The sequence below is a fragment of the Pistacia vera genome, unplaced genomic scaffold, assembly GCF_008641045.1.
Source record: "Pistacia vera cultivar Batoury unplaced genomic scaffold, PisVer_v2 Contig367, whole genome shotgun sequence".
Lineage (NCBI taxonomy): Eukaryota > Viridiplantae > Streptophyta > Magnoliopsida > Sapindales > Anacardiaceae > Pistacia > Pistacia vera.
Window position 1 is genome coordinate 155,091 of NW_022196187.1, and position 27,926 is coordinate 183,016.

General features: G+C 33.7%; 1 protein-coding gene across 1 annotated transcript; it reads right to left on the reverse strand.

The window, feature by feature from the left end:
* Window positions 1–284: 284 nt before the first annotated feature.
* Window positions 285–26,241, reverse strand: LOC116140263. The gene is made up of 5 exons (XM_031425906.1): window positions 26,141–26,241; window positions 25,238–25,884; window positions 23,209–23,249; window positions 22,363–23,122; window positions 285–525 (listed from the first exon to the last, which is right to left on the reverse strand). The coding sequence occupies exons 2-5, from the start codon at window positions 25,563–25,565 to the stop codon at window positions 407–409; spliced, it is 1,248 nt and encodes a 415-aa protein (XP_031281766.1). The 5' UTR covers window positions 25,566–25,884; window positions 26,141–26,241; the 3' UTR covers window positions 285–406.
* Between the last annotated feature and the right edge of the window lie 1,685 nt (window positions 26,242–27,926).

Sequence of the window (27,926 nt, forward strand, 5' to 3'; positions counted from 1 at the left end):
TAGTAGATGAAAATGGGCTGATATACAAATCCTATTTGTCTATACAACAGTCCTTTATCAAATCCATTTTCACTTGGGGAAGGGTTGAGTATAGATGACTGAACATGCTCCATGTCAATGAAAAGAATGATAAAAATCGTACTTCCTAGTTTGAACTCTGAAATGTTTACATCTATCATGACCAAGCGCAAAAGATACACACTGTAAAATATGCAATAGACTACTTCAAACTTTGATTTAAACACACTGGTAGTGGAAAATCATTATCTATGCACACGTAGGTATCCAATCTCATTCACCAGAAATCTATTTGCCCAATGAAGAACTTAAACACAACAAACCGGAGGTAGAAAAATCATCGCTAAGAGAACCAATTTGACTTTCCTAATCATCTACAGGATTAGTATCATCTTTTCATACTAGGGCCTGCTGTTGTCTTTGAACAACCTACTGTTCCCTGGTCAACTGACTTTCCACTGAACAACTGTGAAGAGTATGAGCCAGTTTTCCTCAGCTTACCTGGAAATTCTTTACTTGAATTGCCCTTCAAAGAAAGGTTCTTCTTAATGTGACTTCGGTTAAGCAACAACATAGTATTATTACGTGGAGGTACAAGCAAAGCCCTTTCAACACATTCTCCTACCTGTCCACAGCCCCAAGGCCTTGACTGCCCATCCTCAAAGGACGGTCTAGGCCTTGAAAAACCATTTTTAAGCCTTGAAAAAACTTGTTGATCAGGGGAGTTTTCCTCTTGCAATCTGACACAAAGCGGGCAAGGAGGGTCACCTCTATGTGTCTTAGGTGTTGCCTGCTCCAAGCATTCTGCATGGAAAACATGACAACATGAAAGAACCCCAACAACTGGCATGTCTCCACTTCTCACAATCCTACGAGAACTCCAAGGTGATCTTTGTGAGAGAAATCGTTCACACAATCCACATTTGAAACCATCTGATGGAATATGTGATCGACCATAACTTTCAGACTCAATCGGCTCTGAAATATCAGCAAAGTCTGTGCTGCTACTGGCACTACTCCAACGAGGGGCCTCCCTTTGTGGAGTGGAAGCATCATAGTCTAGAAACAGGGTAGCTGCAGAGTTAGTAGTTTCTCTAACAGAAGGTTGGGCCAGAAAGGACAAGGGGTAAACAGGTTTGGACATAAAGGAAAGACGACTTGAAAAGTTGCGATGGGAGGATACACATGACTTGGCTTTCGGCTCAGACTCACTACTGTCTGAGTGAGATGATGTGGAGCCTCTGCTATCTGCATTTGCTGACATTCCCTAAAAAAATTTAAAGCCACTAAGGAATACAAATGACAGGAAACATATCAAATTAAAAGGAAAAGAAAAGACAAGGATAAAAGTACCTCAATGGTGGGTGTAAAAGAACATTGCCTAAGAACTGGATCTAACCAGAAAAAGAAGCAACAAAAAGTTAATACAAGTAAATGGAAACAACAATAATAGCAAAAAGGAAAATAATAATCGAGATTATTGGTTATTTTTGGCTAAAATCAGAACAGCAGCCAGATAAATGAACAGTTACAATCAATCTTAAATCCTACAATAAGATTTGGCTCATCATTAAAAAGAATGTAGAACTAAGAAAAAGTAAAGGGTAATATCACTTTAGGATTGTACATATATAAAACCATCTTCAGTAGACATCACAATCACTTACAACATAATATATTATTTCTTCTGTTGAAAACATGAGAATAATAAAATATGCTATCTCACCAAAATATTTCAAAAAGTTGTTGTAGCAAAATATTGCCTTGTTTGAAATTAATGGGCATGTTTGGTAGATTATTTGAAAAATGTTATTTTTCTTTTTTCGAAACTATTTTAAGTTGAGTTGAGTTGGATTAAATCGAATAGGAAAGATTTTGAGAATGTGTTTGATATAATATCTAAAAATTATATCAGAGTTGGATAAAATGCTGAATAGTTGTTTGATACATTTTCTGAAAATATTAAAATTGTTTTTAACCCCTTACATTGTGAATTTAACTAAACACCACACAACAAACACCGTCCCCGCCCCCCACACCCCCCCGGCTCTCTTTATTTTCAATAAAAAAAATCTATTTGATTCGAATTAATTTTCAGAATAATATCCAATAAATAAACAAACACATATTCTGTTTTTAATCCAAATAGAATAAAAGAAAAATGATTCAAAAAAGTGAAACAAACAGGGGCAATAGTTTTTGTATTCTTATCGAAACAGAAAAGGTAAGAAGTTTCATCATCAAAACAATGGAAACTGGTACCTTCTTTGACTAACTGTATTCATGCAAGTTCACATTGCTAAAAAGAGTCATACAACAAGTTAATAATCCTTGCTAATTAATGTTTTTTCAGAAGTTTATATAACATAACAAAAGACACACTACCCAGCACTGAGTCCATGAAATTAACTGAAAGTAAAGTAAATAAAAAATTGTGATAAAGTTTCCAAATTTCATCTTAGTTTAGTACCTGAAGCTAAAAGAAGAATAAGAGAAACCTTGTATTTGGATCAATGAAATCCTTTAAATATTTTAGAAATTCAACCATGCCGAGTATTCCAACAAGAGGAACAAAGCCAATTATCCTTTCTTCTTGGGGGTGTGGGGGATATTATAAGAAAGAAAAGTAGCACATAAGGGAGCAATAAAAAAAAAAAAAAATTATTATTTATTTTGAGAATGAGGAGTGGTGCTCTATATTCTATACATATATGTTTCTTAAAAAGAAAAAGAAGGCATTGAAGTAACAAACAAAAAAAAAAAGCCAAATCCAAATTCAGGAAGAGTTTCTTGATCATATCTATATGTAGTGCAAATCCAGTACAAGTCATTTTGCTTTCAGATTATTTCTGGTATTTATAAATTATTTTTATTTATCTAATTATTGTGTATAATTTTAAAAGTTTAATTAACTTTGGTTCTCAATGTTGGATTTCATTAAATTAATAAATAAACTTTTCTGTTTTCGCAATTTCCTTTGTATTTTTATATCCTTTACTCACAATTCCTAGTCATATTGACGATAGTGTATTGAACAAATATAATTTTATTGTAGATAATTTGATTTATTATCTCTATCCCATAAGTTTGGATTTTCTTTAATTCATTAGTGCCAAAATAAGGAAAAATCCAACATTCGGAAAATACATATATCTACACACGCTTTCAGAAAAAAAATTTCAATTAGACACAGGGAAAATGATCATTAATGTCAACCCTGAAATACTTCAAACTTGTTACATCTCTTGTTAATATGTGATGCCCAGCTTAAGACCTTATATAGATGCTCAATCATTTCCTAGATATATAATACATCTAAACAAATATAAAAATGAAGCAGTATCCAGGTAGCAATAGAAATACCCTTGAAATTGAACATCAATAACAAAAAGATACAATAACCATAATACAATATTACCTCTCCTTGCTGGAGCTTCATAATTATCAATGCTGATTTCCTGTATTGTTGGAGGACACCACTGAGGAGCCTGTGAAAGGTCAGAAGGGCTACTTAAAAATAGCCCAGCACTATCAGATGCTGAATATTGATGACGATAAGCTGATTGCCTCTCACCCAGTTCTTGCTTTCTTTACTCTTTGATGATGTAGAGACACACAACCGATATGTCATGTGAACCATATGGCAGACCTTCACCTTCAGATTGAAAATGAAAATCCCATGCGATGGAGGTGGGAGAAACTCGAATTAGTTTGCCAATAAGGCTCATGCGGACCCATAGACCAGTCCCCTACTGGTTGTGTTTGACCCATGTGGCCTTGCAGCCACACAACCCAGCGACCCCGTCTTAGCTATTTTCTACCCCCCCCACAACTACAAGTCACGCTTGCTTTCACGTGCTACAGCTTGCAAGAGGAGCCAACTAAGAGCATACAAATTTCATCTCGAATACAGCTTTCCCATCATACATTACAATTATACACTGTGTAACTAAACAAATTCACCAAACAAAAAACAAATTCTGTCAACAAATAACTTAACACATCCAGTATGCATATCTTTGGAAACAGTAGTAGTCATTGGATCAGGAAGCAAATTTTTTTTAATTATTACCAATAAGAGAGATTAAAAAGAAAACAAAGTGGTGTTCAAATCAGAATTAAAATTGACATATTTGTAGAGAATGAGTAAATTACACTTGCAAGTGAAGGGAACTGATGTTTGAAGAAAGAATTGAAACCCTAATGTCGGGAGGGAGACGAGAGAGGGAGATTGATTTAAGTGCTTTGCCCTTTTACATTTTAGCCCTCCTGTTACAAAAAGGAGAAGATATACAATCGATGGGAGACAGATTTTAGATTTTCATTTTTTATTTTCTCTTACTACAAAACGTGTGTAACCATAAAAAAAATGAAAAATTGAAAAATGTAGTATTAAGTTAATTTTATGCGAAATAATTTACTCAAATTAAACTGTTTAATTGTATTAAAAACTAATATCAAATTAATTTTACACATTTCAATTGAATTTAGTTTATTGAGAATCCATATCATATCAATTGCAAATTCGAATTATTAATTTAATTTAAGGCAACTAATTACATCTATTAGAAAGTGCAAGTGAGTTGCTTGAAAAAGGTTTTCTTTTGAATAGTATAGAAAAACTATATTCTAATAGATCATTGAATGCATAATCTAGAAATTTAATGAGAAGTTAATCATAAAAATATCGTGTGAAGTCTCTTTGGGCACTCAAAAGATACTTATGAAATTAATTGTAAGAAAATATTAAAACATGTCAAGAAAGTATAATTAGGTTGGTCGAAATGTCTTTTCAAGGTGGGTTTTCTTTTTTAATCAATTATAATTAGAACATAATTACGTATTATATTTTGGTATGGAAGATAATGTAATGGAGGTTGCCTAAACATAAATAATTCCATTAATATTGTGGAGGATAGTGCCCTGAATAAAGGACCTGAAATTAAATATTGGGTAATACTTTTCAAATTACAAGAAACCATTCAACATACTTTGCAGAAACCATTCACATACTTTGCAGTCGTCTATATTTTCTTTGAAGCAAAAAAATGGTGATATCCTATGCATATGGAACTCAAGCAAAGACTCAACAATCAACCTTTTTTTTTTTTTTTAGTATGCAATTTAAGAATAGAACAAAGAGAAAGAACATGAGGCAAAGAGAAGTATGAGGTGGCACAATCGATGGTTGATGTTAAGTATTTGATGATTGCATCAGCTTCCACCCAACACAACAATCGATCTGACAAAATCAAGTAGACTCTAAACATCCCTATACCAATCCGATTTGTGGGAAGACCTGACTTCTATGATTTGTGGGAAGACTTGACTCAACCCCATTTTTTAGAATGGATAGAGTTGCATAAGGGTTGGTACCAGATGCTTGCCATTCAACCTTTTAAAGGACTAAAAAAGAGTTGGCTTATAATATATCTTGTTGAGCCCTTATGTTTTGTATGTGTCAAAATAATCAAGTTGATGTAATTAATAAACATGCAAAGATATGACAAGAGTATAAGCAAGAACAAATGCAGTTTTCCTAGTTGGTGTGACCGTGCAGGACCAAGGAATGACTATTCCCAATTCCCAGTTTCATAGAGTTGCTCAGATGAACGTTCCTCACAGCATGACCATGTTCATATGATTTCTTTCTGCCCAAAATGAAGTCAAATCGCTGCAACGATAAGACCAAGTTGCACATTTGTTCCAACCAAGTCAAAAGTCAAAGTACTCAAAATTCAAATGATTTCGCGCCTTGCAAAATCTTGAAGAACAAGCCATGAAGAAAACTTGTAAAAATCCTTTATAAGGCTTTCAAAACTTGGTTAATTAAATTAAATTTCCAAACATCATTATCAACATTGTTTCAACAATCAACATACATATATTATATTAATTACTAAACAACTAAATACATAAACATTTCATCATCAAATTGATTTCACCAAACTTGAAGCCATATCAAAACAATAACCCAAAATTCTATTACTTCAATTCAAATACATTTAAGATTTAGCAAACATAGTAAGCAAACTTCATAATATTACTTCAAAAATAAAGACACAATGTCAAGCAAATTAACGAATTCTATTGCACAATGGGGTGTTAGAAGACTCCCTTGATTCCCTGTAACGCGCTGGGGTAATGGCACAAGAAGCTGATCATCATCATTTTCATCTTCTACAATTAACAAAATTTAAAACATTTGAAATATAAGTTAACTATCTTAATATATTAACAACCTAAAATAATAAAACATGTGAAATATAAGTTAACATGTTACCTTTAATTTCAAATACATGTCCGAGTGCATATCAAAGATTGTGCATTCTCTGTTAAAAGTGAGCTTCGATATTTACTAAGCACTTTGCTGCCAACACTGAAACTGGACTGCGAAGTAAAAATTGTTATTGGCATACTCATGATATCACGTCCCATCATGGAAAGTATCGGGTAACAATCACAATTTTTCTTCCAATGGTCCAAGATATCCATATTGCAAAATTTGATGCGATCAAATCTTGCCTCTCCCATATAAGTATCCAATTCGAACTTCTCAGTAGCACTAAAGTCACTCTTGTAGTGGTCAAATTCCTACACCATTTAAATATTGAAATTCAATAAGCAAAATTACAAAATAAACAAAACCTTATTAATCACAAGAATATAAAAATATATAGGGTTTAGTGACTTACACAAATATCATCTCCTAGGCTATTAGGACCACTGGTCTGTACTGAAGAGCCGATGGAAACTTCATTGCAATTTAGGCCCTCGTAAGCAACAAAAAGCTTATACAACTCCTGCTTGGACAACTCCAACTTTCTTGTTGCAACTGTTGGGTATTCAACTTTTTTGTAACAAAACTCAATAAACTCAAACTTGAAATGTGTGTCAAGAATAGCTACAATAGCTAACACAATGCTATAAGAATCCTAATATTTATCAAACTTTACTTTCATTTGATTTGCCATGGTACTAACAACTCCATCCTCATTCTCCATCTCTCCGTATAAATGCACTTGAACTCTCCACACATTTGTAAGGTACAAGTTTGTTGTGGGGTATTTGGAACCCAAAAAAAAGAGTAGCAATTTCATAAAATGGTTTCAAGAACCTGCAAATCCTCTACCCCCTTGTCCCATTCTTCATCTGAAGGACAATATTTATAATTGGGATCTATCAATGACAAATGAACAAACACAAAATGGTATATTAACACACTTTCAAGAATTAACAAGTGGAATTCCATCTTGTGGGAACATCCATTCCCAATCTTTTTGAGCTTATCACACTAATTTGTGCAGCAAGTTCTTAAAACTTGATTCTTTTAGCCCCACTTCCTCTAACATATTTCACACTTTTTTGGATCTTATGTAAAGTCACACTACTAACTTTTAACCCTTCATGGACTATGAGGTTCAAGATATGTGCACAACATCACACATGAAAAAAAGAACCATCACATAACAAAGCATTTTGCACACAAAGTTGACTCTGTAAAATGTCTTCCATCTTTTCATTATTACTTGCATTGTCCAAAGTAAGAGAGAAGACTTTCTTTCTAATTCCCCAATCCTTTAAGAAACCATACACTGTTTATGACAAAAGAACCCCCGAGTATGGAGGAGGAATATGACAAAAATTGAGAATTTTACTTTGTAACTCCCAATTCTCATCAACATAGTGTGTTGTAAAAGAAATGTACCTGTTAGTTTTACAAGAACTTCAAATATCAGAATTCAAGCATATTCTACTAGGAATCCTCTCTAAAACAAGCTTAATTTTTTCCTTCTCCCTTCTGTATATCTTTAAGCAATCCGCCTTAGTGGTGTTCCTAGTTAAGGCTTAACTTCATGATTCAAATACATATGGACATCCCTAGTTCTTTCATGCTTTACTATTGAATATGGATAATTATGTTTAATAATTCATATTGCCATCTTCTCACAATAAGTCTCTTGAGAAATCCTCAAACGTCACAATTTAGTATCACAATCAATCATTGATTGATTTACAGTAGAGAATGTACGTTTAGGACAAACTTCCACATGACACTTCAAATTTTTAGTCCAATGAGTGGAACTACCATATGCATAAGACTTATTACAAATAAAACACTTTGCCCTTTCATTCCCTTTCTCATATGAAAATGTTGTAAATTGACCTCAAACATATGAAATTTTACGTTTTTTTGCACAAACAGTACCAGCACTAGAAGGGGGTTTAGCTACCTTATAGCCACTTTCTTGTTAGAGTAGATGCCTTAGAGCCAATCAATTATTGTAGAATTAACTCTTTATAATAATGTTCATTAATCAATAAAAGACATTTTATACTATATAGCATAAATCATCATTGTATGTATTGATATATGTCTTTAGAATGATAGAACCGTGATGAGGGTATCCAGTGTTTCAAATCTTGATAGTGAGAACCCTATGAGCACATATGGTTGCTATTCTATAAATGTCCATAGCCCTAGTATTATTCTAAAGTAAGGGCACATATAATACGATATGGCTATCATAGTGTTGAATGACCCTATCGAAAGGCAGTGACTGATCTCACTTGTCAAGGTTGTTTGGTGACAACCTGGTGCAACACATGGGTGCTTGCTATAGGCAAGTTCACTGGACTGACCCACCAGAGGATTTCATATGGATGGTAACCCTAGTGTCTATGGAACAAATCCTCTAACGAATGGTGGTGCATGTGATCCTTGGACTTGAGATCACCGGAGCGCCTTATGCACCGATTGATGTAGTTTGACACTAGCCTAATGCAGTTCTATTCAGAACTGTCAATACGATGGTGATTGGCTATATCAAGGAATGTATCAAGACTATGGTGGACAGACAGATGATTCATCACTCTCGGGTACAGGAGAAGTTATCTCACGGCGCAATTCAGTAAATGGCAATGACACTAAAATTATGGCTACAGTGAGATTGAGTTGTTGCTCTATCTAGTTTATAATACATGTCATTGGTCCAGTAACTGAATATACAATATCGAGAGTAACCGAAGGCTGATACTATTTCGATGCCTCGGTCTCGTCGAGATAACGGATGATGAAAGGACCGAATTGTATGGTAACCATATCGTTAACAGGTAGTTAGTTTGCTGAATCCGAATCTATCGGGTGGCCATGATGCCTTGTTAGGGGCCAATCTTGGTCTATGTTTAGTGAGACGATTAATTGGTGTTAATCGTCATACTATACACTGTCAGTAAGATGAGGAGCCTATGGGTCACACACATAGAAGATAATTTAAGAGTCAGAAAGAAAGAAGGGCGTTTTCGTCTTTTTAGGCGAAAGGGTATTTTGATAACTTCATAGTGCAATTAAATTTGCTGAGGTCGTAGCCTTTATTTAATTTGTTAGAAAAATTAATTAAGTGAGATTACGTTTAAATATGTGTTCGCATATATTTAGATAAATTATTATTATTGTTAAATGTTAATATATATTAAATATATATTAATTGATTTACATTGAGATAATGATAAACAAAATTAAAATATCTAAATGGGAGTATTTGGAAACAAGGGGTGTTTGGGTTGGAGCCCAAGCTTATTCCATAAGGGAATATGGCAATTAAACTTGCACTATAAAAGAAAAGGCTTAATTGAGAGAGAGTATGATTCTTTATTATTTCATTTCATTCATTGAAAGAAAACTTTCCAACCCCAAAACACTCTCCCAAGCCAGATTGCTTTTTGCTTAGAATCAAAGTATTCTTTGATTTTTCTTTCTTGTTTCTTAGGGCTAAAGAGGATCTAGCAAATCCCTCTTTAGTCTCTTACGATTATCTTCGTGTGGACTACATCGGTTCGATCCTACACTTGGGTCGGTAACAAAATACGTTCAGAGACAAAGTTGGAGGAGACTCCAAACGTGTGTATGATTTCTTAAACTCTAAACTAATTTTCTGTAGATTCTTATCTTGATATAAATTATAAATTTGTGTCATAATCTTGGTTCTATGGAACGATCCGTGTTGTTATTAATTTTTATTCTCCGTTGCGTCAATGGATCGTTTCCTAACATTTCTATCACTTAATTCTCATTTATCATATCTGTAGACTCCTTCTTGCCAGTCTAAAGGATAGTGAAATATTGAAATATAAGCCAGTCTAAAGGATAGTGAAATATTGAAATATAAGCGTAAATGTCCCAAACACAACAAAGTATTTATATTTAATCAACAAACCATAACAATTCATTCAAAATACTCAAAAAGAAAACACTCCCAAATATTTCACAAGCAAACCAGCCTCACCAAATGACTGGATTTTTCCAACTCAACACAAAAAAAAAGCATATTTAATCAACAAACTATAATAATTCATTCAAAAGAATAAAAAAGAAAACACTCCCAAGTATTTCACAAGCAAACCAGCGCCACTAAATGGCTGGATTTTTCTAACTCAACACTCCTCAACACAACACAACACAACACAAAAGAGGCAGATTTAATCAACAAACCATAATAATCCATTCAAAAGAATAAAAAATAAAACACTCCCAAATATTTCAGAAGCAAACTAGCCCCACCAAAAAGATGATTTTTCCAACTCAACACAAAACACAAAAAAAGAAGATTTAATCAACAAACCATAATAATTCATTCAAAAGAATAAAAAATAAAACACTCCCAAATATTTCACAAGCAAACCAGCCCCACCAAATAGCTGGATTTTTCCAACTCAACACAAAAGCAGCGAGCCCCTTGGTGGTTCTATACCCATGGTACTATCCAGTCCCATTTTTATTTCAATACAGAATAGGACTTGCCTGATGTAAGCCCTCCATTACATTTAATCAAAACACATTTAATATGTAATTCAATCAAATGTATGAAAGTTGAATCTTCATTATCTCAACGTCTCTACTCAAGATTTCACTTTTGAAAAATCAAATTCCTTTGAATTTTCTATCTGAGCATGTGATTCAATTTGCTATTACACTGATTAATTCCAAGGATGAGAAATTAAAATAAGCAAGGCATGGAAAAGATGATCTTGTATTCTTGTACCAAAAGTAGCAAAACCACATCACAAGATGATCTGACAAGAAATTACCTTGCTTCAGTTATAGTCACAAATTGCTAGACCTTAAGAGATGGCTACGCCTGTGTGAGACAACATGAGAGTGGGAGACATTGGGAGCTGTTGGGATGTAATACGGTGACCGTGAGAGTGAAGGAGATTGAGAGCTACTGAGTAGTACCATCGGTGATTGTGAGAGAGAGATTGAGAGTTGGTTGTGCTTGTGTGAGAGTGAGAGAGATTGAGAATTGCTGGGTAGTACCGTCGGTGACTATGAGAGTGAGAGAGATTGAGAGCTGTTGGGTTGTAATATGGTGACCGTGAGAGTGAGAGAGATTGAGAGCTGTTGGGTTGTAATATGGTGACCGTGAGAGTGAGAGAGATTAAGAGCTGGATGCGCCTACGTGAGACGACATGAGAGTGAGAGAGATTGAGAGCTATTAGATTGTCAGACGGCGTCGCCGGTGAGCATGAGATGGCGTCGACGGTGAGCGTGAGACGACATGATATGGTGAGAGTGAGAGAGATTGTCCAACGGTGACCGTGAGAGTGAGTCGGTGCCATGAGAGTGAGGGTTGCTGCAGTGTGAGACGGCGTGAGAATAAGGGAGATTGAAAACTGCTGCATGAGGTGAGACTGAGAATTCTGAGATGACATATTAGGTTTAGGTTCTAACTTCTAAGTTGTGAGAGAGAAGTATTTTAAAATTTTAACTTTTTTTTTTTTTTTAAATAAAAGTGAGTATCCGCGGTTATTGCCTGACCCACCCGCTTTTTTCACGGGCAGATTGAGTACGAGTAAATTTCTGATGGGTAAATAATATTGTTACCCGTACTCACAAGTTTGGACTGGGTATCCATTTACCCACGGGTACGGGTAACACTTTGCGAGGTCTAGCTGGCACTGCTGCTTCCTGGGCATACATTTTCATCTTTTTGTTGGGGTCTACACCCAAATCCTGTACATCAGGATCATTGGCATAGTACTTGAGATTAAGACCAATGCCAATCCCAATCTCCAACACTTTCTTTGCCTTCCTCCTCAAATTATCAAAAAGCCGTGACTAGTAACTTGCAGTATTATCCCCAGAACAAAAAAAAAAAAAACATAAATTTCATCAAATGGCAAGTAATTCAGCGTGATTTGAACTCTAAACAAATTATTATTTATTGACCTCAAATCAACACTAACCTCTGTCTCACAAGATTTCGTGCTTGTATTCATCTGGGAGGCATAAAACTCCTCATACCACTCCGGTCTTAGACGATAAACTCTCTCCAACATAGCCTATATATAATATATCGCTATTATATTTGTTGTAAAGAAGAGATAGTCGTACAATGATATCGATATTGGAAGGCAATTCAGAAGAGTTGGAATGTCTAAGTGGGAGTAAAGCTGAAGCTGTTGATGCTCCTTCAATAAAATGCCTTCTTCCACAGGAATAGAATCTACTTGCACGTATAAGCTCATTATAGGCTTTGATAAAAAAGTGGGTTGGTGGAGTTTTATGGGAAGAGCATTTGGCGTTGATGGAGATACAAGAAGAGAGAGGAGATGAATGGATGATCATGATCATTGTGTTGTGTATTTATTTCAAACTTCATTGCATGAAATGTTCAACTTAATTTCATGGATGACTTTAGTAGGGGAGAGACGTAAGGCTAACGCCATTTGACATTTGATAATGGTGCGCTATACCTGGTTTCAGGTAGGGGGAGATTAAAAAAGGTTGATGCAGTGTGGAGTAAATTATTAACAAAAATGGATGATTGTAGATATATCTTATAAAATAATATAGATACAAATTAAAGGTCATTGTGAGATTCTTGTAACTATAAGGGAGAACATCATTTTCCCACCCAAGGTTTGGCGAAACGACACTTTCTCACACTTTGTTAAGTTTTGTTATTTTTTCTGTTAATATTAAGACAAAAATACCCTTAAATATTTGACTTTATAAATTTTTTATTTTTTTTTAATTAACCAAAAAGTCAAATATTAAAAGTAAAAAAAGAAAAAATAGTTAACCCCAACTAAAAAGTTAGAATAATGCTATGGAATTGTTTAAAGTTACATGATCTTAATATTTATTTATTTATAATGTCATCAATATCCCATCACTATTATTCAATAATCTACTAAATTTATAATGTTTTTCATTTTTACTGATTAACATAGAAAATCAATATTCATAATTAATTAAATAAACAAAAGGAAAAATTTATCTTTACACTTTAATTAATAAATAATCGAGTAAAGACTTCGACTTAACTAAATTTTAATTTATAATAAACTAACTAAGAAATAGATTATTTAAAGGTATTTTCGTATTTTTAATCAAATATTAACAGAACCTAACGAATGGTGAAAAAGTGTCATTTTGAAACTTGACGGATGGAAAAGTACCGTTTCGCCAAACCTTGGGCGGGAAAATGTCGTTCTCCCTAACTATAATCACTTATTACTCAATTGTGAAAATAATAATTTTAAAATAAGTGAGAATGTGATTGGTAAATATTATTTAAGAACTAAGAAGGGATCAGTTAATTGTTGTAAGATGACTGCCACCAGTCTTCTACCACATATTTTTGGCATTCACTACTCGATATTATTGTGATCGACTTTGGGTGATATATTTAACCAACCAAAGACTTGCATTGTTGTTGCAAAATGAAGATCCTAGTCAATATTGACGATAGTGTATTGAACTATAATTTGATTGTAGATAATTTGATTTTTTACTCTATCCAAGTTTGGATTTTTCTTTAATTCATTAGTGCCAAAATAAGGAAAAATCCACATTCGGAAATACATATATCTACACACGCTTTCAGAAAAAAATTTCAAATTAGACTGGGGAAAATGATCTTAATGTCAACCCTGAAATACTTCAAACTTGTTACATCTCTTTTTAATATGTGATGCTCAGCTTAAGACCTTATATAGATGCTCATTCATAGAGTACAGTCAAATGGTAAATAAGAAAATGTCAAGAGGCCAAAAAAAGTAAATATGTAAGGTGATTAAATCATAATCTCTAGGCTTAAAAAAAGTTCATTCTCTAGTATGAAAGTAAAAGACACTTGGGTTCTAACAATTCATAAACACACAAGGCCACTTGAAACCTTGGATTCTAACAGTAAGGCGCCCCAAAAGCTTTTCATTAACTCCTAAAGACCACAACTCATAAAACACAAAAATTGAGCTCAATCATTTCCTAGATTTATAATACATCTAAACAAAAATAAAAATGAAACATTATCCAGGTAGCAATAGAAATAACCTTGAAATTGAACATCAATAACAAACGATACAATAACCATAATACAATATTACCTCCTTGCTGGAGCTTCATAATTATCAATGCTGATTTCCTGTATTGTGGAGGAGTCCACTGAGAAGCCTGTGAAAGGTCAGAAGGGCTACTTAAAAATAGCCCAGCACTATCAGATGCTGAATATTGATGACGATAAGCTGATTGCCTCTCACCCTTTCTTGTTCTTTACTCTTTGATGATGTAGATGATCCACAACAACCGAATATGGTCATGTTGAACCATATGGCAGCCCTTCACCTTCATTGAAAATGAAAATCCCATCGCGATGGAGGTGGTGAGAAACTCGAATTGTTTGCCAATAAGGCTCATGCGGACCATAGACCAGTCCCTACTGGTGTGTTTTGACCCATGTGGCCTTGCAGCCACACAACACAGCGACCCGGTCTTAGCTATTTTCTACAGCCCTGACAACTATAAGTCCGCGTGCTTTCACGTGCTACAAAGCTTGCAAGAGGAGCCACCTAAGAGCATACAAATTATAATCTCGAATACAGCTTTCCCATCATACATTACAATTTACACTGTGAAACTAACAATTCACCAAAACAGAAAACTAAATTCTGTCAACAAATAACTTAACACATCCAGCGTGCATATCTTTGGAAACAGTAGTAGTCTTGATTCAGGAACACTGAGACCATAATATTTAAATGTAATCAGAAATTTGAGGCTCACCAATGCCATATCAATTATAAGACTAATAGCGATAACATTAAACGAATTTTAAGCTATAATAATATTCAACTTAAAACACATAATCAGAAACAAAAAAGCAAATTTTTTTTTATAATTATTACCAATAAAGAGGTTAAAGAAAACAAGTGCGTTCAAAATCAAATAAAATTGACACATTTGTAGAGAATGGTAACTTACAGTTGCAATGAAGGGAATGATGTTTGAAGAAAGAATTGAAAACCCTAATTTGCCGGGAGGGAGACGACAGAGGGAGATTAATTTTAGCCTTTGCCCTTTTTACATTTATGCCCTTCAGTGTTACAAAAAGGAGAAGATATACAATCAATGGAGACAGATTTTAGATTTTCATTTTTTATTTCTCTTACTACAAAACGTTATGTAATCCTAAAAAATGAAAAATTGAATAAATTTAGTATAATTTTAATTTTATTGACGAAATAATTTACTCAAATTAAACGTTTAATTTGTATTAAAAACTAATCAGGTAACTATATAAATTTAATTTTACACATTCAATTGAATTTTAGTTTATTGAAGATAATCCATATCATATCAATTGCAAATTCTGAATTTATTAATTTAATTTAAGGCCAACTAATTATCATCTTATTATAAAGTGCAAGTGAGTTGCATGAAAAGGTATTTCTTTTGAATAGTATAGAAAAACTATATTCTAATAGAATTATTGAATGCATAATCTAGAAATTTAATGAGAGTTAATCATAAAAAATCGGGTGAAGTCTCTTTGGGACATTCAAAAGATACTTATAAAATTAATATAAGAAAATATAATAACATGTCAAGAAAGTATAATTAGTTGGTCGAAATGTCTTTTCAAGGTGGTTTTTCTTTTTTAATCAATTATAATTAGACAAATGAACAACTGTCAGCACATAATACGTATTATACTTTGGTATGAAAGATAATGTTCCTAACCATAAATAATTCCATTAATATTGTGGAGGACTAGTAGCCCTGAATAAAGGCCCTGAAATTAAATATTTTGGTTCAACATACTTTGCAGTCGTCTATATTTTCTTTGAAGCAAAAAAATGGTGATATCCTATGCATGGAACTCAAGCAAAGACTCACAATCAACCATTTTTTTTTAGGATCACGTATGCAATTTAAGAATTAGAAATCAAAGAGAAAGAATCATGAGGCAAAGATAAGTAATGAGTGGGCACACTCGATGGTTGATGTTAAAGTGATTTGATGATTGCATCAGCTTCCACCCACACAACAATCGATCTGACAAATCAAGTACACTCTTAATAACCCTATACCAATCCGATTTGTGGAAGACCTACTCTACTTGATTTGTGGGAAGACTTGACTCAACCCCATTTTCAGAAATGGAGAGTTGCATTAACGGGTTGGTCACCAATGCTTACCTTCAATTCACCCTTTTAAAGGACTAAAAAAGAGTTGGCTTATAATATATCTTGTTGAGCCTCATGTTTTTTTATGTGTTAAAATTACCCAAAAGTCGATTGCTATAACAAACATGCAAAGGTATGACAAGATGTCATAAGTAAGAACAAAAATGCAGTTTTCCCAGTTGGTGTGACGTGTAAGACAACGAAACGACTGTTCCCACTTCCCGTGTTCATAAGTTACTTAGATGAACGTTCATCACAGCATGATCATGTTCCATATGATCGTGCATTCTTTTGCCCAAATGAAGTCAAATCGCTCGCAATGATAAGACCAAGTTGCACATTTGTTCCAACCAAGTCAAAAGTCAAAGTACTCAAATCTTGAAGAACAAGCCATGAAGATCAGTATTTCAAGTGAAACGAGCATGTCGCATGACCATTCCCACTCAAAGATCTTCTTGGCAGAATGTCATTGTTCTAGGAAGTCGTTCATGCTTTTAGAATTTTATGGATTTTTAGAAGTTAATGGACCGATTTTTCTCGTGGTGGAATGACCTTTGCGATGGTGGAACGACTATTTGTGATAGTGGAATGATCATTCCAAAACCTTAAAGTTGAGCAAAAGTATCTGTTATGTTGAGAATGACCATTCATGATGGTAGAATGCCTACTCCTCTGGTACTGCAGCTTTTCAAAAGTGCATTAAATGCTCAATGACTCTTTACTTTTAAAGGGAAAGAGACAGTAAAAAATAGAGCGTCTTATTACAAAGAAAGATAAAAAGAATATCAAAGAAACAAAGTCTTATAAAAAACATTTCTACATAATGTCTTGAGCTAAAAATCCAAATATTTATCACTCTCTTGTACTCATATTTGAAAACCTTTGAGTGTATTATTCTTATTGTGTGTTTTAAGCCTAGTTAAGAGACAATCATCAGAAGCTTTTTTCAAACATCTTCTAGGCAAAATCCTATAAATCTAGAGGTGAAATTTTGTCAAACTATTATAAGAAGCGAATCTTGTCAAACTAGTGTAAAAGGCGCAACCTGATTCTAGTAGAACTTCAAGGTGGTTACCTTGAAAAGTGGATGTAGGAAGCTTGCGGATATAGCTCTGAACCACTATAAATCTCTGAGCATTTCTCTCTCTTAACTCATTTATTATTCCTTACATATTTACCTTGACATCATTATTATTTGCTTTCATTCATTGCTCACATTTATTACTCTCTCATTTATTGCTCACCATTGTTTATCTTCATTGTTCATAATCATACTCATTATTGCTTATCATTGTTGTCATTTTATGTTCTTAATGGGTGTGGTTGGTGAAAGTTTTTTATTCTGCAATTATTTTATAGATCTTATTCACCGCCCTCTAGGAATAGTTTGCCATATAGGGTTTTATATATCTCCATTATCTTTACCAAGAACCCATTAAACAAAAACACTGCAACCATTTTACCTAACAAATGATGCGCTTAAATGACGCATTTTTCCTATAACGGTCACCTTAATGTGTGTGACCAACAACGATTTTATGTGTCGTTGTTGACTCAAAATGACACGTTTTTGGATAAACGACAAGTATTTTTGCGTAGCTTTAAATCGATTTTGGTAGTAATAACTAGTTAAATATCTAAAATAACATCATTATTAAAACTTAAACTTATATTTATGCCACATTATTGGTATACATATGCTTGTATGAATTTGAAGTTTGTGAGAGGAAAACATGTTGAAAACACAACCAAAAACACAAAATAAGAAAAATATAAAAGTAAAGAGAAACACAATTTACCCTGATTCGTTCCAATAGGAATTACGTCTAGCATTCAAATAGAGGATTTTTATTGAGTATCAGAAATTTGCAGCAAATACAAGTAGATGATGGCAGTTCACTCTCATTCCCTATTTTTTTTCACACTCCAGGTTTCTCACTATTTAGAATATATATAATAGAAAATCTAACCCATTGGGCTTACCTTGACCCAGACCCAAATATTAGTAAACCAATTCTAAACCCAATTACTATTGGGCTTACTGTGACCTCACTTGGGAACGGGACCCCCGAATGAGTAGTCATAAGTCGATAATCTGTCAAAGCTAAGAGAAGTATAAACCATGTCCAACAAAATCAGCTGCCACTAGACCTGACAAACAGGCGGGTCGGGTAGTTTGGGTAACGATTAAACAGTTACAGGTAGTCGGGTAAAATTTTGGGGAACGTAAAAAATATGCATGACCCGTACCCACTCGTACAGGTACGGTGGACCCCGGTTACTCGCAAAAAAGGATTTTTTAAAAAGTTTGCTTTTCCAATTTTTGTTATTCATTTCAACTTAAAATGTATTTGGTTTTTAATGAAAACTTGGTATAAAATTCCTTTATAAGCTTTCAAAACTTGGGTTAATTATTATAATTTCACCAAACATCATTATCAACATTGTTCATTCAACAATCAACATACATATTATTATATTAATTACTAAACAACTAAATACAATACAATTTCATCATCAAATTGATTTCACCAAACTTGAAGCACATATCAAAACAATAACCCAAAATTCTATTACTTCAATTCAAATACTTTAAGATTTAACAAACATAGTAAGCAAACTTCATGATATTACTTCAAAAATAAAGACAATTGTTCAAGCAAGATGAATTCTATTACACAATGGCTGTGTTAGAAGACTCCCTCGATTCCCTAATCGCTGCTTGGGTTATGGCACAAGAAGCTGATCATCATCATTTTCATCTTCTACAATTAACAAAATTTAAAACATTTGAAATATAAGTTAACTATCTTAATTATTCACAAACTAAAATAATAAAACATGTGAAATATAAGTTAACATGTTACCTTTATTTCAAATCATGTCCAAGTGCATATCAAAGATTGTGCATTCTCTGTTAGAAGTGAGCATCGATATTTACTAAGCACTTTGCTGCCAACACTGAAACTGGACTCCGAAGCAAAACAATTGTTATTGGTATACTCATGATATCACGTCCCATCATGGAAAGTATCGAGTAACATCCAATTTTTTCTCCAATGGTCCAAGATATCCATTTGCAAAATTGATGCGATCAAACTTGCTCTCCCATATAAGTATCCAATTCGACTTCTCAGTAGCACTAAAGTCACTCTTGTAGTGGTCAAATTCCTGCACCATTTAAATTGAAATTCAATAAGCAAAATTACAAAATAAACAAAACCTTATAATCACAAGAATATAAAAATATATAGGGTTGTAGTGACTTACACAAATATCATCTCTTAGGCTATTAGGACCACCAGTCTGTACCGAAGAGCCGGTGGAACTTCATTGCAATTAGGCCCTCGTAAGCAACAAAAAGCTTATCAACCCTGCTTGATCAACTCCAACTTTCTGTTGCAACTGTTGGGTCATCAACTTTTTTGTAACAAACTCAACAACTCAATTTGAAACGTGGGTCAAAATAGCTGCAATAGCTAACCACAATGCTATAAGAATCCCAATATTTATCAAACTTTACTTTCCTTTGATTTGCCATGGTACTAACAACTTCATCCTCATTCTCCATCTCTTCGTATAAACGCACTTGAACTCTCCACACATTTGTAAGGTACAAGTTTGCTGTGTATTTGGAAGCAAAAAAAGAGTAGTAATTTCATAAAATGGTTTCAAGAACCTGCAAATCCTCACTACCCCTTGTCTCATTCTTCATCTGAAGGACATATTTTATATTGGGATCTATCAATGACAAATGAACAAACACAAGATGGTATATTAAGCACTTTCAAGCATTAAAAAGTGGAATTCCATCTTGTGGGAACATCCATTCCAATCTTTTGAGCTTACATGCCAATTTGTGCAGTAAGTTCTTCAAACTTGATTCTTTTAGTCTCACTTCCTCTAACATATTTCACACTTTCTCGGATCTATGTAAAGCACACTACTAACTTTGACTCCCTTGGACTATGAGTTCAAGATATGTGCACAACATCGCACAATGAAAAAAAACCACACATAAAAAGCATTTTGCACACAAAGTTGACTCTGTAAAACGTCTTCCATCTTTTCATTATTACTGCATTGTCCAAAGTAGAGAAGACTTTCTTTCTAATTCCCCAATCTTTTAAGAAATCATACACGTTTATGACAAAAGAACCCTTGAGTGAGGAGGAATATGGCAAAATTGAGAATTTTACTTTGTAACTCCTAATTTCTCATCAACATAGTGTGCCGTTAAAGAAATGTACTGTCAGTCATACAGAACTCCAACTATTAGAATTCAAGCATATTCTACTAGAACCCTCTCTAAAACAAGCTTAATTTTTTCCTTCTCCCTTTTGTATATCTTTAAGCAATCCGCCTTTAGTGGTGTTTCCTAGTTAAGGCTTACTTCATGATTCAAATACATAGGACATCCCTAGTTCCTTCATGCTCCACTATTGAATATGGATAATTATGTTTAATAATTCCTATTGCCATCTTCTCACGATAAGTCTCTTGAGAAATCCTCAAACGTCACAATTTAGTATCTAATCAATCATTAATTGATCTACAGTAGAGAATGTATGTTTAGGACAAATTTCCATATGACACTTTATTTTTAGTCCATGAGTGGAACTACCATATGCATAGACTTACTACAAATAAAACACTTTGCCCTCTCATTCCCTTTCTCATACGAAAATGTTTCAAACTACCCCAAACATCTGAAATTTACGTTTTTTTTTGCACAAACAGTACCAGTACTAGAAAGGGGTTCAGCTACCTTATAGCCACTTTCTATCACCTAATTCTCATTTTCCTGTAGACTCCCTCCTTGCCAATCTAAAGGATAGTGAAATACTGAAAATATAAGCATAAATGTCCCAAACAACACAAATTATTTATATTTAACAACAAACCATAACAATTCATTCAAATATTCAAAAAAGAACACACTCCCAATATTCACAAGCAAACCAGCCCCACCAAATGGCTGGATTTTCCAACTCAACACTCCTCAACTCAACACAAAAAAAACCAGATTTAATCAACAAACCATAATAATTCATTCAAAAGAATAAAAAAGAAAACACTCCTAAATATTTCACAAGCAAACCAAACCCACCAAATGGTTGGATTTTTCCAACTCGGCACTCCTCAACACAACACAACACAAAAAAGACAGATTTAATCAACAAACCATAATAATTCATTCAAAAGAATAAAAAATAAAACACTCCCAAATATTTCACAAGCAAACCAGCCCCACCAAATAGCTGATTTTCCAACTCAACACAAAAGCAGCGAGCCCCTTGGTGGTTCTATACCCATGGTACTATCCAGTCCCATTTTTATTTCAATATAGAATAGGACTTGCCTGATGTAAGCCCTCCATTACATTTAATCAAAACACATTTAATATGTAATTCATCAATGTATGAAAGTTGAAATCTTCATTATCTCAACGTCTCTACTCAAGATTTACTTTTTGAAAAATCAAATTTCCTTTGAATTTTCTATCTGAGCATGTGATTCAATTTGCTATACACTGATTAATTCCAAGGATGAGAAATAAAAATAACAAGGCATGGAAAAGATGATCTTGTATTCTTGTACCAAAAGTAGCAAAACCACATCACAGATGATCTGACAAGAAATACCTTGCTTCAGTTATAGTCACAAATTGCTAGACCTTAAGAGAGTGCTACGCCTGTGTGAGACAACATGAGAGTGGGAGACATTGGAGCTGTTGGATGTAATACGGTGACCGTGAGAGTGAAGGAGATTGAGAGCTACTGAGTAGTACCATCGTGATTGTGAGATAGAGATTGAGAGTTGGTTGTGACTGTGAAGAGTATGAGCCAGTTTTCCTCAGCTTACCTGGAAATTCTTTACTTGAATTGCCCTTCAAAGAAAGGTTCTTCTTAATGTGACTTCGGTTAAGCAACAACATAGTATTATTACGTGGAGGTACAAGCAAAGCCCTTTCAACACATTCTCCTACCTGTCCACAGCCCCAAGGCCTTGACTGCCCATCCTCAAAGGACGGTCTAGGCCTTGAAAAACCATTTTTAAGCCTTGAAAAAACTTGTTGATCAGGGGAGTTTTCCTCTTGCAATCTGACACAAAGCGGGCAAGGAGGGTCACCTCTATGTGTCTTAGGTGTTGCCTGCTCCAAGCATTCTGCATGGAAAACATGACAACATGAAAGAACCCCAACAACTGGCATGTCTCCACTTCTCACAATCCTACGAGAACTCCAAGGTGATCTTTGTGAGAGAAATCGTTCACACAATCCACATTTGAAACCATCTGATGGAATATGTGATCGACCATAACTTTCAGACTCAATCGGCTCTGAAATATCAGCAAAGTCTGTGCTGCTACTGGCACTACTCCAACGAGGGGCCTCCCTTTGTGGAGTGGAAGCATCATAGTCTAGAAACAGGGTAGCTGCAGAGTTAGTAGTTTCTCTAACAGAAGGTTGGGCCAGAAAGGACAAGGGGTAAACAGGTTTGGACATAAAGGAAAGACGACTTGAAAAGTTGCGATGGGAGGATACACATGACTTGGCTTTCGGCTCAGACTCACTACTGTCTGAGTGAGATGATGTGGAGCCTCTGCTATCTGCATTTGCTGACATTCCCTAAAAAAATTTAAAGCCACTAAGGAATACAAATGACAGGAAACATATCAAATTAAAAGGAAAAGAAAAGACAAGGATAAAAGTACCTCAATGGTGGGTGTAAAAGAACATTGCCTAAGAACTGGATCTAACCAGAAAAAGAAGCAACAAAAAGTTAATACAAGTAAATGGAAACAACAATAATAGCAAAAAGGAAAATAATAATCGAGATTATTGGTTATTTTTGGCTAAAATCAGAACAGCAGCCAGATAAATGAACAGTTACAATCAATCTTAAATCCTACAATAAGATTTGGCTCATCATTAAAAAGAATGTAGAACTAAGAAAAAGTAAAGGGTAATATCACTTTAGGATTGTACATATATAAAACCATCTTCAGTAGACATCACAATCACTTACAACATAATATATTATTTCTTCTGTTGAAAACATGAGAATAATAAAATATGCTATCTCACCAAAATATTTCAAAAAGTTATTGTAGCAAAATATTGCCTTGTTTGAAATTAATGGGCATGTTTGGTAGATTATTTGAAAAATGTTATTCTGAAAAACTATTTTAAGTTTAGTTGAGTTGGATTAAATCGAATAGGATAAGATTCTGAGAATGTGTTTAATATAATATCTAAAAATTATATCAGAGTTGGATAAAATGCTGAATAGTTGTTTGGTACATTTTTGGGAAACATTTTCTGAAAATATTTAAATTATTTTTTAACCCCTTATATTTAAACCCCCCCCCCCCCCCCCCTCTTCTTTTCATTTTCAATTAACAAAATCTTATTCGATTCGGATTAATTTTTAGAATAATGATCCCAATAAATAAACAAACACATATTACAAACAGGGGCCATAGTTTTTGTTTCTTATCAAAACAGAAATAAGGTAAGAAGTTTCATCATCAAAACAATGGAAACTGGTACCTTCTTTGACTAACTGTATTCATGCAAGTTCACATTGCTAAAAAGAGTCATACAACAAGTTTAATAATCCTTGCTAATTAATGTTTTTTCAGAAGTTTTATGAACATAACAAAAGACACACTACCCAACACTGAGTCCATGGAAATATAAACATGAAAAGTAAAATAAATAAAAAAATTGTGATAAATGTTTCCAAATTTCATCTTAGTTTAGTACCTGAAGCAAAAAAGAAGAATAAGAGAAACCTTGTATATTGGATCAATGAAATCCTTTAAAATATTTTAGAAATTCAACCATGCCGAGTATTCCAACAAAGAGGAACAAAGCCATAATTATCCTTTCTTTCTCGGGGGTGTGGGGGATATTATAAGAAAGAAAAGTAGCACATAAGGGAGCAATAAAAAAAAAAATTATTTATTTATTTTGAGAATGAGGAGTGGTGCATCTATACATATATGTTTCTTAAAAAGAAAAAGAAGGCATTGAAAGTAACAAACAAAAAAAAAAAGCCAAATCCAAAATTCAGGAAAGAGTTTCTTGATCCATATCTATATGTAGTGCAAATCCAGTACAAGTCATTTTGCTTTCAGATTTATTTCTGGTATTTATAAATTATTTTTATTTATCTAATTATTTGTGTATTAATTTTAAAAGTTTAATTAACTTTGGATTCTCAATGTTCGGATTTCATTAAATTAATAAATAAACTTTTCTTGTTTTCGCAATTTCCTTTGTATTTTTTATATCCTTTACTCACAATTCCTATTCAACAATCCTAGTCATATTGACGATAGTGTATTGAACAAATATAATTTAATTGTAGATAATTTGATTTATTTATCTCTATCCCATAAGTTTGGATTTTTCTTTAATTCATTAGTGCCAAAATAAGGAAAAATCCAACATTCGGAAAATACATATATCTACACACGCTTTCAGAAAAAAAATTTCAAATTAGACACAGGGAAAATGATCATTAATGTCAACCCTGAAATACTTCAAACTTGTTACATCTCTTGTTAATATGTGATGCCTCAGCTTAAGACCTTATATAGATGCTCAATCATTTCCTAGATATTATAATACATCTAAACAAATATAAAAATGAAGCAGTATCCAGGTAGCAATAGAAATACCCTTGAAATTGAACATCAATAACAAAAAGATACAATAACCATAATACAATATTACCTCTCCTTGCTGGAGCTTCATAATTATCAATGCTGATTTCCTGTATTGTTGGAGGAGTCCACTGAGGAGCCTGTGAAAGGTCAGAAGGGCTACTTAAAAATAGCCCAGCACTATCAGATGCTGAATATTGATGACGATAAAGCTGATTGCCTCTCACCCAGTTCTTGCTTTCTTTACTCTTTGATGATGTAGATGATCCACACAACCGAATATGGTCATGTGAACCATATGGCAGCCCTTCACCTTCAGATTGAAAATGAAAATCCCATCGCGATGGAGGTGGTGAGAAACTCGAATTAGTTTGCCAATAAGGCTCATGCGGACCCATAGACCAGTCCCTACTGGTTGTGTTTGACCCATGTGGCCTTGCAGCCACACAACACAGCGACCCCGTCTTAGCTATTTTCTACAGCCCCCACAACTACAAGTCACGCTTGCTTTCACGTGCTACAAAGCTTGCAAGAGGAGCCAACTAAGAGCATACAAATTATAATCTCGAATACAGCTTTCCCATCATACATTACAATTATACACTGTGTAACTAAACAAATTCACCAAAACAAAAACCTAAATTCTGTCAACAAATAACTTAACACATCCAGCGTGCATATCTTTGGAAACAGTAGTAGTCATTGGATTCAGGAACACTGAGACCATAATATTTAAATGTAATCAGAAATTTAGAGGCTCACCAATGCCATAATCAATTATTAAGACTAATAAGCGAATAACATTAAACGAATTTTAAAGCTATAATAATTCAACTTAAAACACATAATCAGAAGACAAAAAAAGCAAATTTTTTTTTATAAATTATTACCAATAAGAGAGGTTAAAAGAAAACAAAGTGCGTTCAAAATCAGAATTAAAATTGACACATTTGTAGAGAATGAGTAAACTTACAGTTGCAAGTGAAGGGAACTGATGTTTGAAGAAAGAATTGAAAACCCTAATTTGCCGGGGAGGGAGACGACAGAGGGAGATTAATTTTAGTGCCTTTGCCCTTTTTACATTTATGCCCTTCAGTGTTACAAAAAGGAGAAGATATACAATCGATGGGAGACAGATTTTAGATTTTCATTTTTTTATTTTCTCTTACTACAAAACGTTATGTAATCCATAAAAAATGAAAAATTGAATAAATTTAGTATTAATTTAATTTTATTGACGAAATAATTTACTCAAATTAAACGTTTAATTTGTATTAAAAACTAATCAGGTAACTATATGAAATTTAATTTTACACATTTCAATTGAATTTAGTTTATTGAAGATAATCCATATCATATCAATTGCAAATTCTGAATTTATTAATTTAATTTAAGGCCAACTAATTATCATCTTATTAGAAAGTGCAAGTGAGTTGCTTGAAAAAGGTATTTCTTTTGAATAGTATAGAAAAACTATATTCTAATAGAATTATTGAATGCATAATCTAGAAATTTAATGAGAAGTTAATCATAAAAATATCGTGTGAAGTCTCTTTGGGCACATTCAAAAGATACTTATAAAATTAATTATAAGAAAATAATAATAACATGTCAAGAAAGTATAATTAGGTTGGTCGAAATGTCTTTTCAAGGTGGGTTTTCTTTTTTAATCAATTATAATTAGACAAATGAACAACTGTCAGCACATAATTACGTATTATACTTTGGTATGAAAGATAATGTGCCTAACCATAAATAATTCCATTAATATTGTGGAGGACTAGTAGCCCTGAATAAAGGACCTGAAATTAAATATTTGGTTCAACATACTTTGCAGTCGTCTATATTTTCTTTGAAGCAAAAAAATGGTGATATCCTATGCATATGGAACTCAAGCAAAGACTCAACAATCAACCAATTTTTTTTTTAAAATAAAAGTATGCAATTTAAGAATTAGAAATCAAAGAGAAAGAATCATGAGGCAAAGATAAGTAATGAGGTGGCACACTCGATGGTTGATGTTAAAGTGATTTGATGATTGCATCAGCTTCCACCCAACACAACAATCGATCTGACAAAATCAAGTACACTCTTAATAACCCTATACCAATCCGATTTGTGGGAAGACCTGACTCTACTTGATTTGTGGGAAGACTTGACTCAACCCCATTTTTTAGAAATGGATAGAGTTGCATTAACGGGTTGGTCACCAGATGCTTACCATTCAACCCTTTTAAAGGACTAAAAAAGAGTTGGCTTATAATATATCTTGTTGAGCCCTTATGTTTTTTTATGTGTTAAAATTAACCAAAAGTCGATTGCTAATTAACAAACATGCAAAGGTATGACAAGATGTCATAAGTAAGAACAAAAATGCAGTTTTCCCAGTTGGTGTGATCGTGTAAGACANGAGTTGCATTAACGGGTTGGTCACCAGATGCTTACCATTCAACCCTTTTAAAGGACTAAAAAAGAGTTGGCTTATAATATATCTTGTTGAGCCCTCATGTTTTTTTATGTGTTAAAATTAACCAAAAGTCGATTGCTAATTAACAAACATGCAAAGGTATGACAAGATGTCATAAGTAAGAACAAAAATGCAGTTTTCCCAGTTGGTGTGATCGTGTAAGACAACGAAACGACTGTTCCCACTTCCCAGTTTCATAGAGTTACTTAGATGAACGTTCATCACAGCATGATCATGTTCCATATGATCGTGCATTCTTTTGCCCAAAATGAAGTCAAATCGCTCGCAATGA

Excerpts from the sequence above, each read along its gene's own strand:
- LOC116140263 (XM_031425906.1), bottom strand. The coding sequence starts at position 25,565 with ATGGGTCCGCATGAGCCTTATTGGCAAACTAATTCGAGTTTCTCACCA. Across the intron at positions 23,250-25,237 it reads TGAAGCTCCAGCAAGGAGAG|ATCCAGTTCTTAGGCAATGT; the intron begins GTAATATTGTAT and ends TTTTCTGGTTAG. Across the intron at positions 526-22,362 it reads GGGCAATTCAAGTAAAGAAT|TTCCAGGTAAGCTGAGGAAA; the intron begins TTCCAGGTAAGC and ends CAAGTAAAGAAT.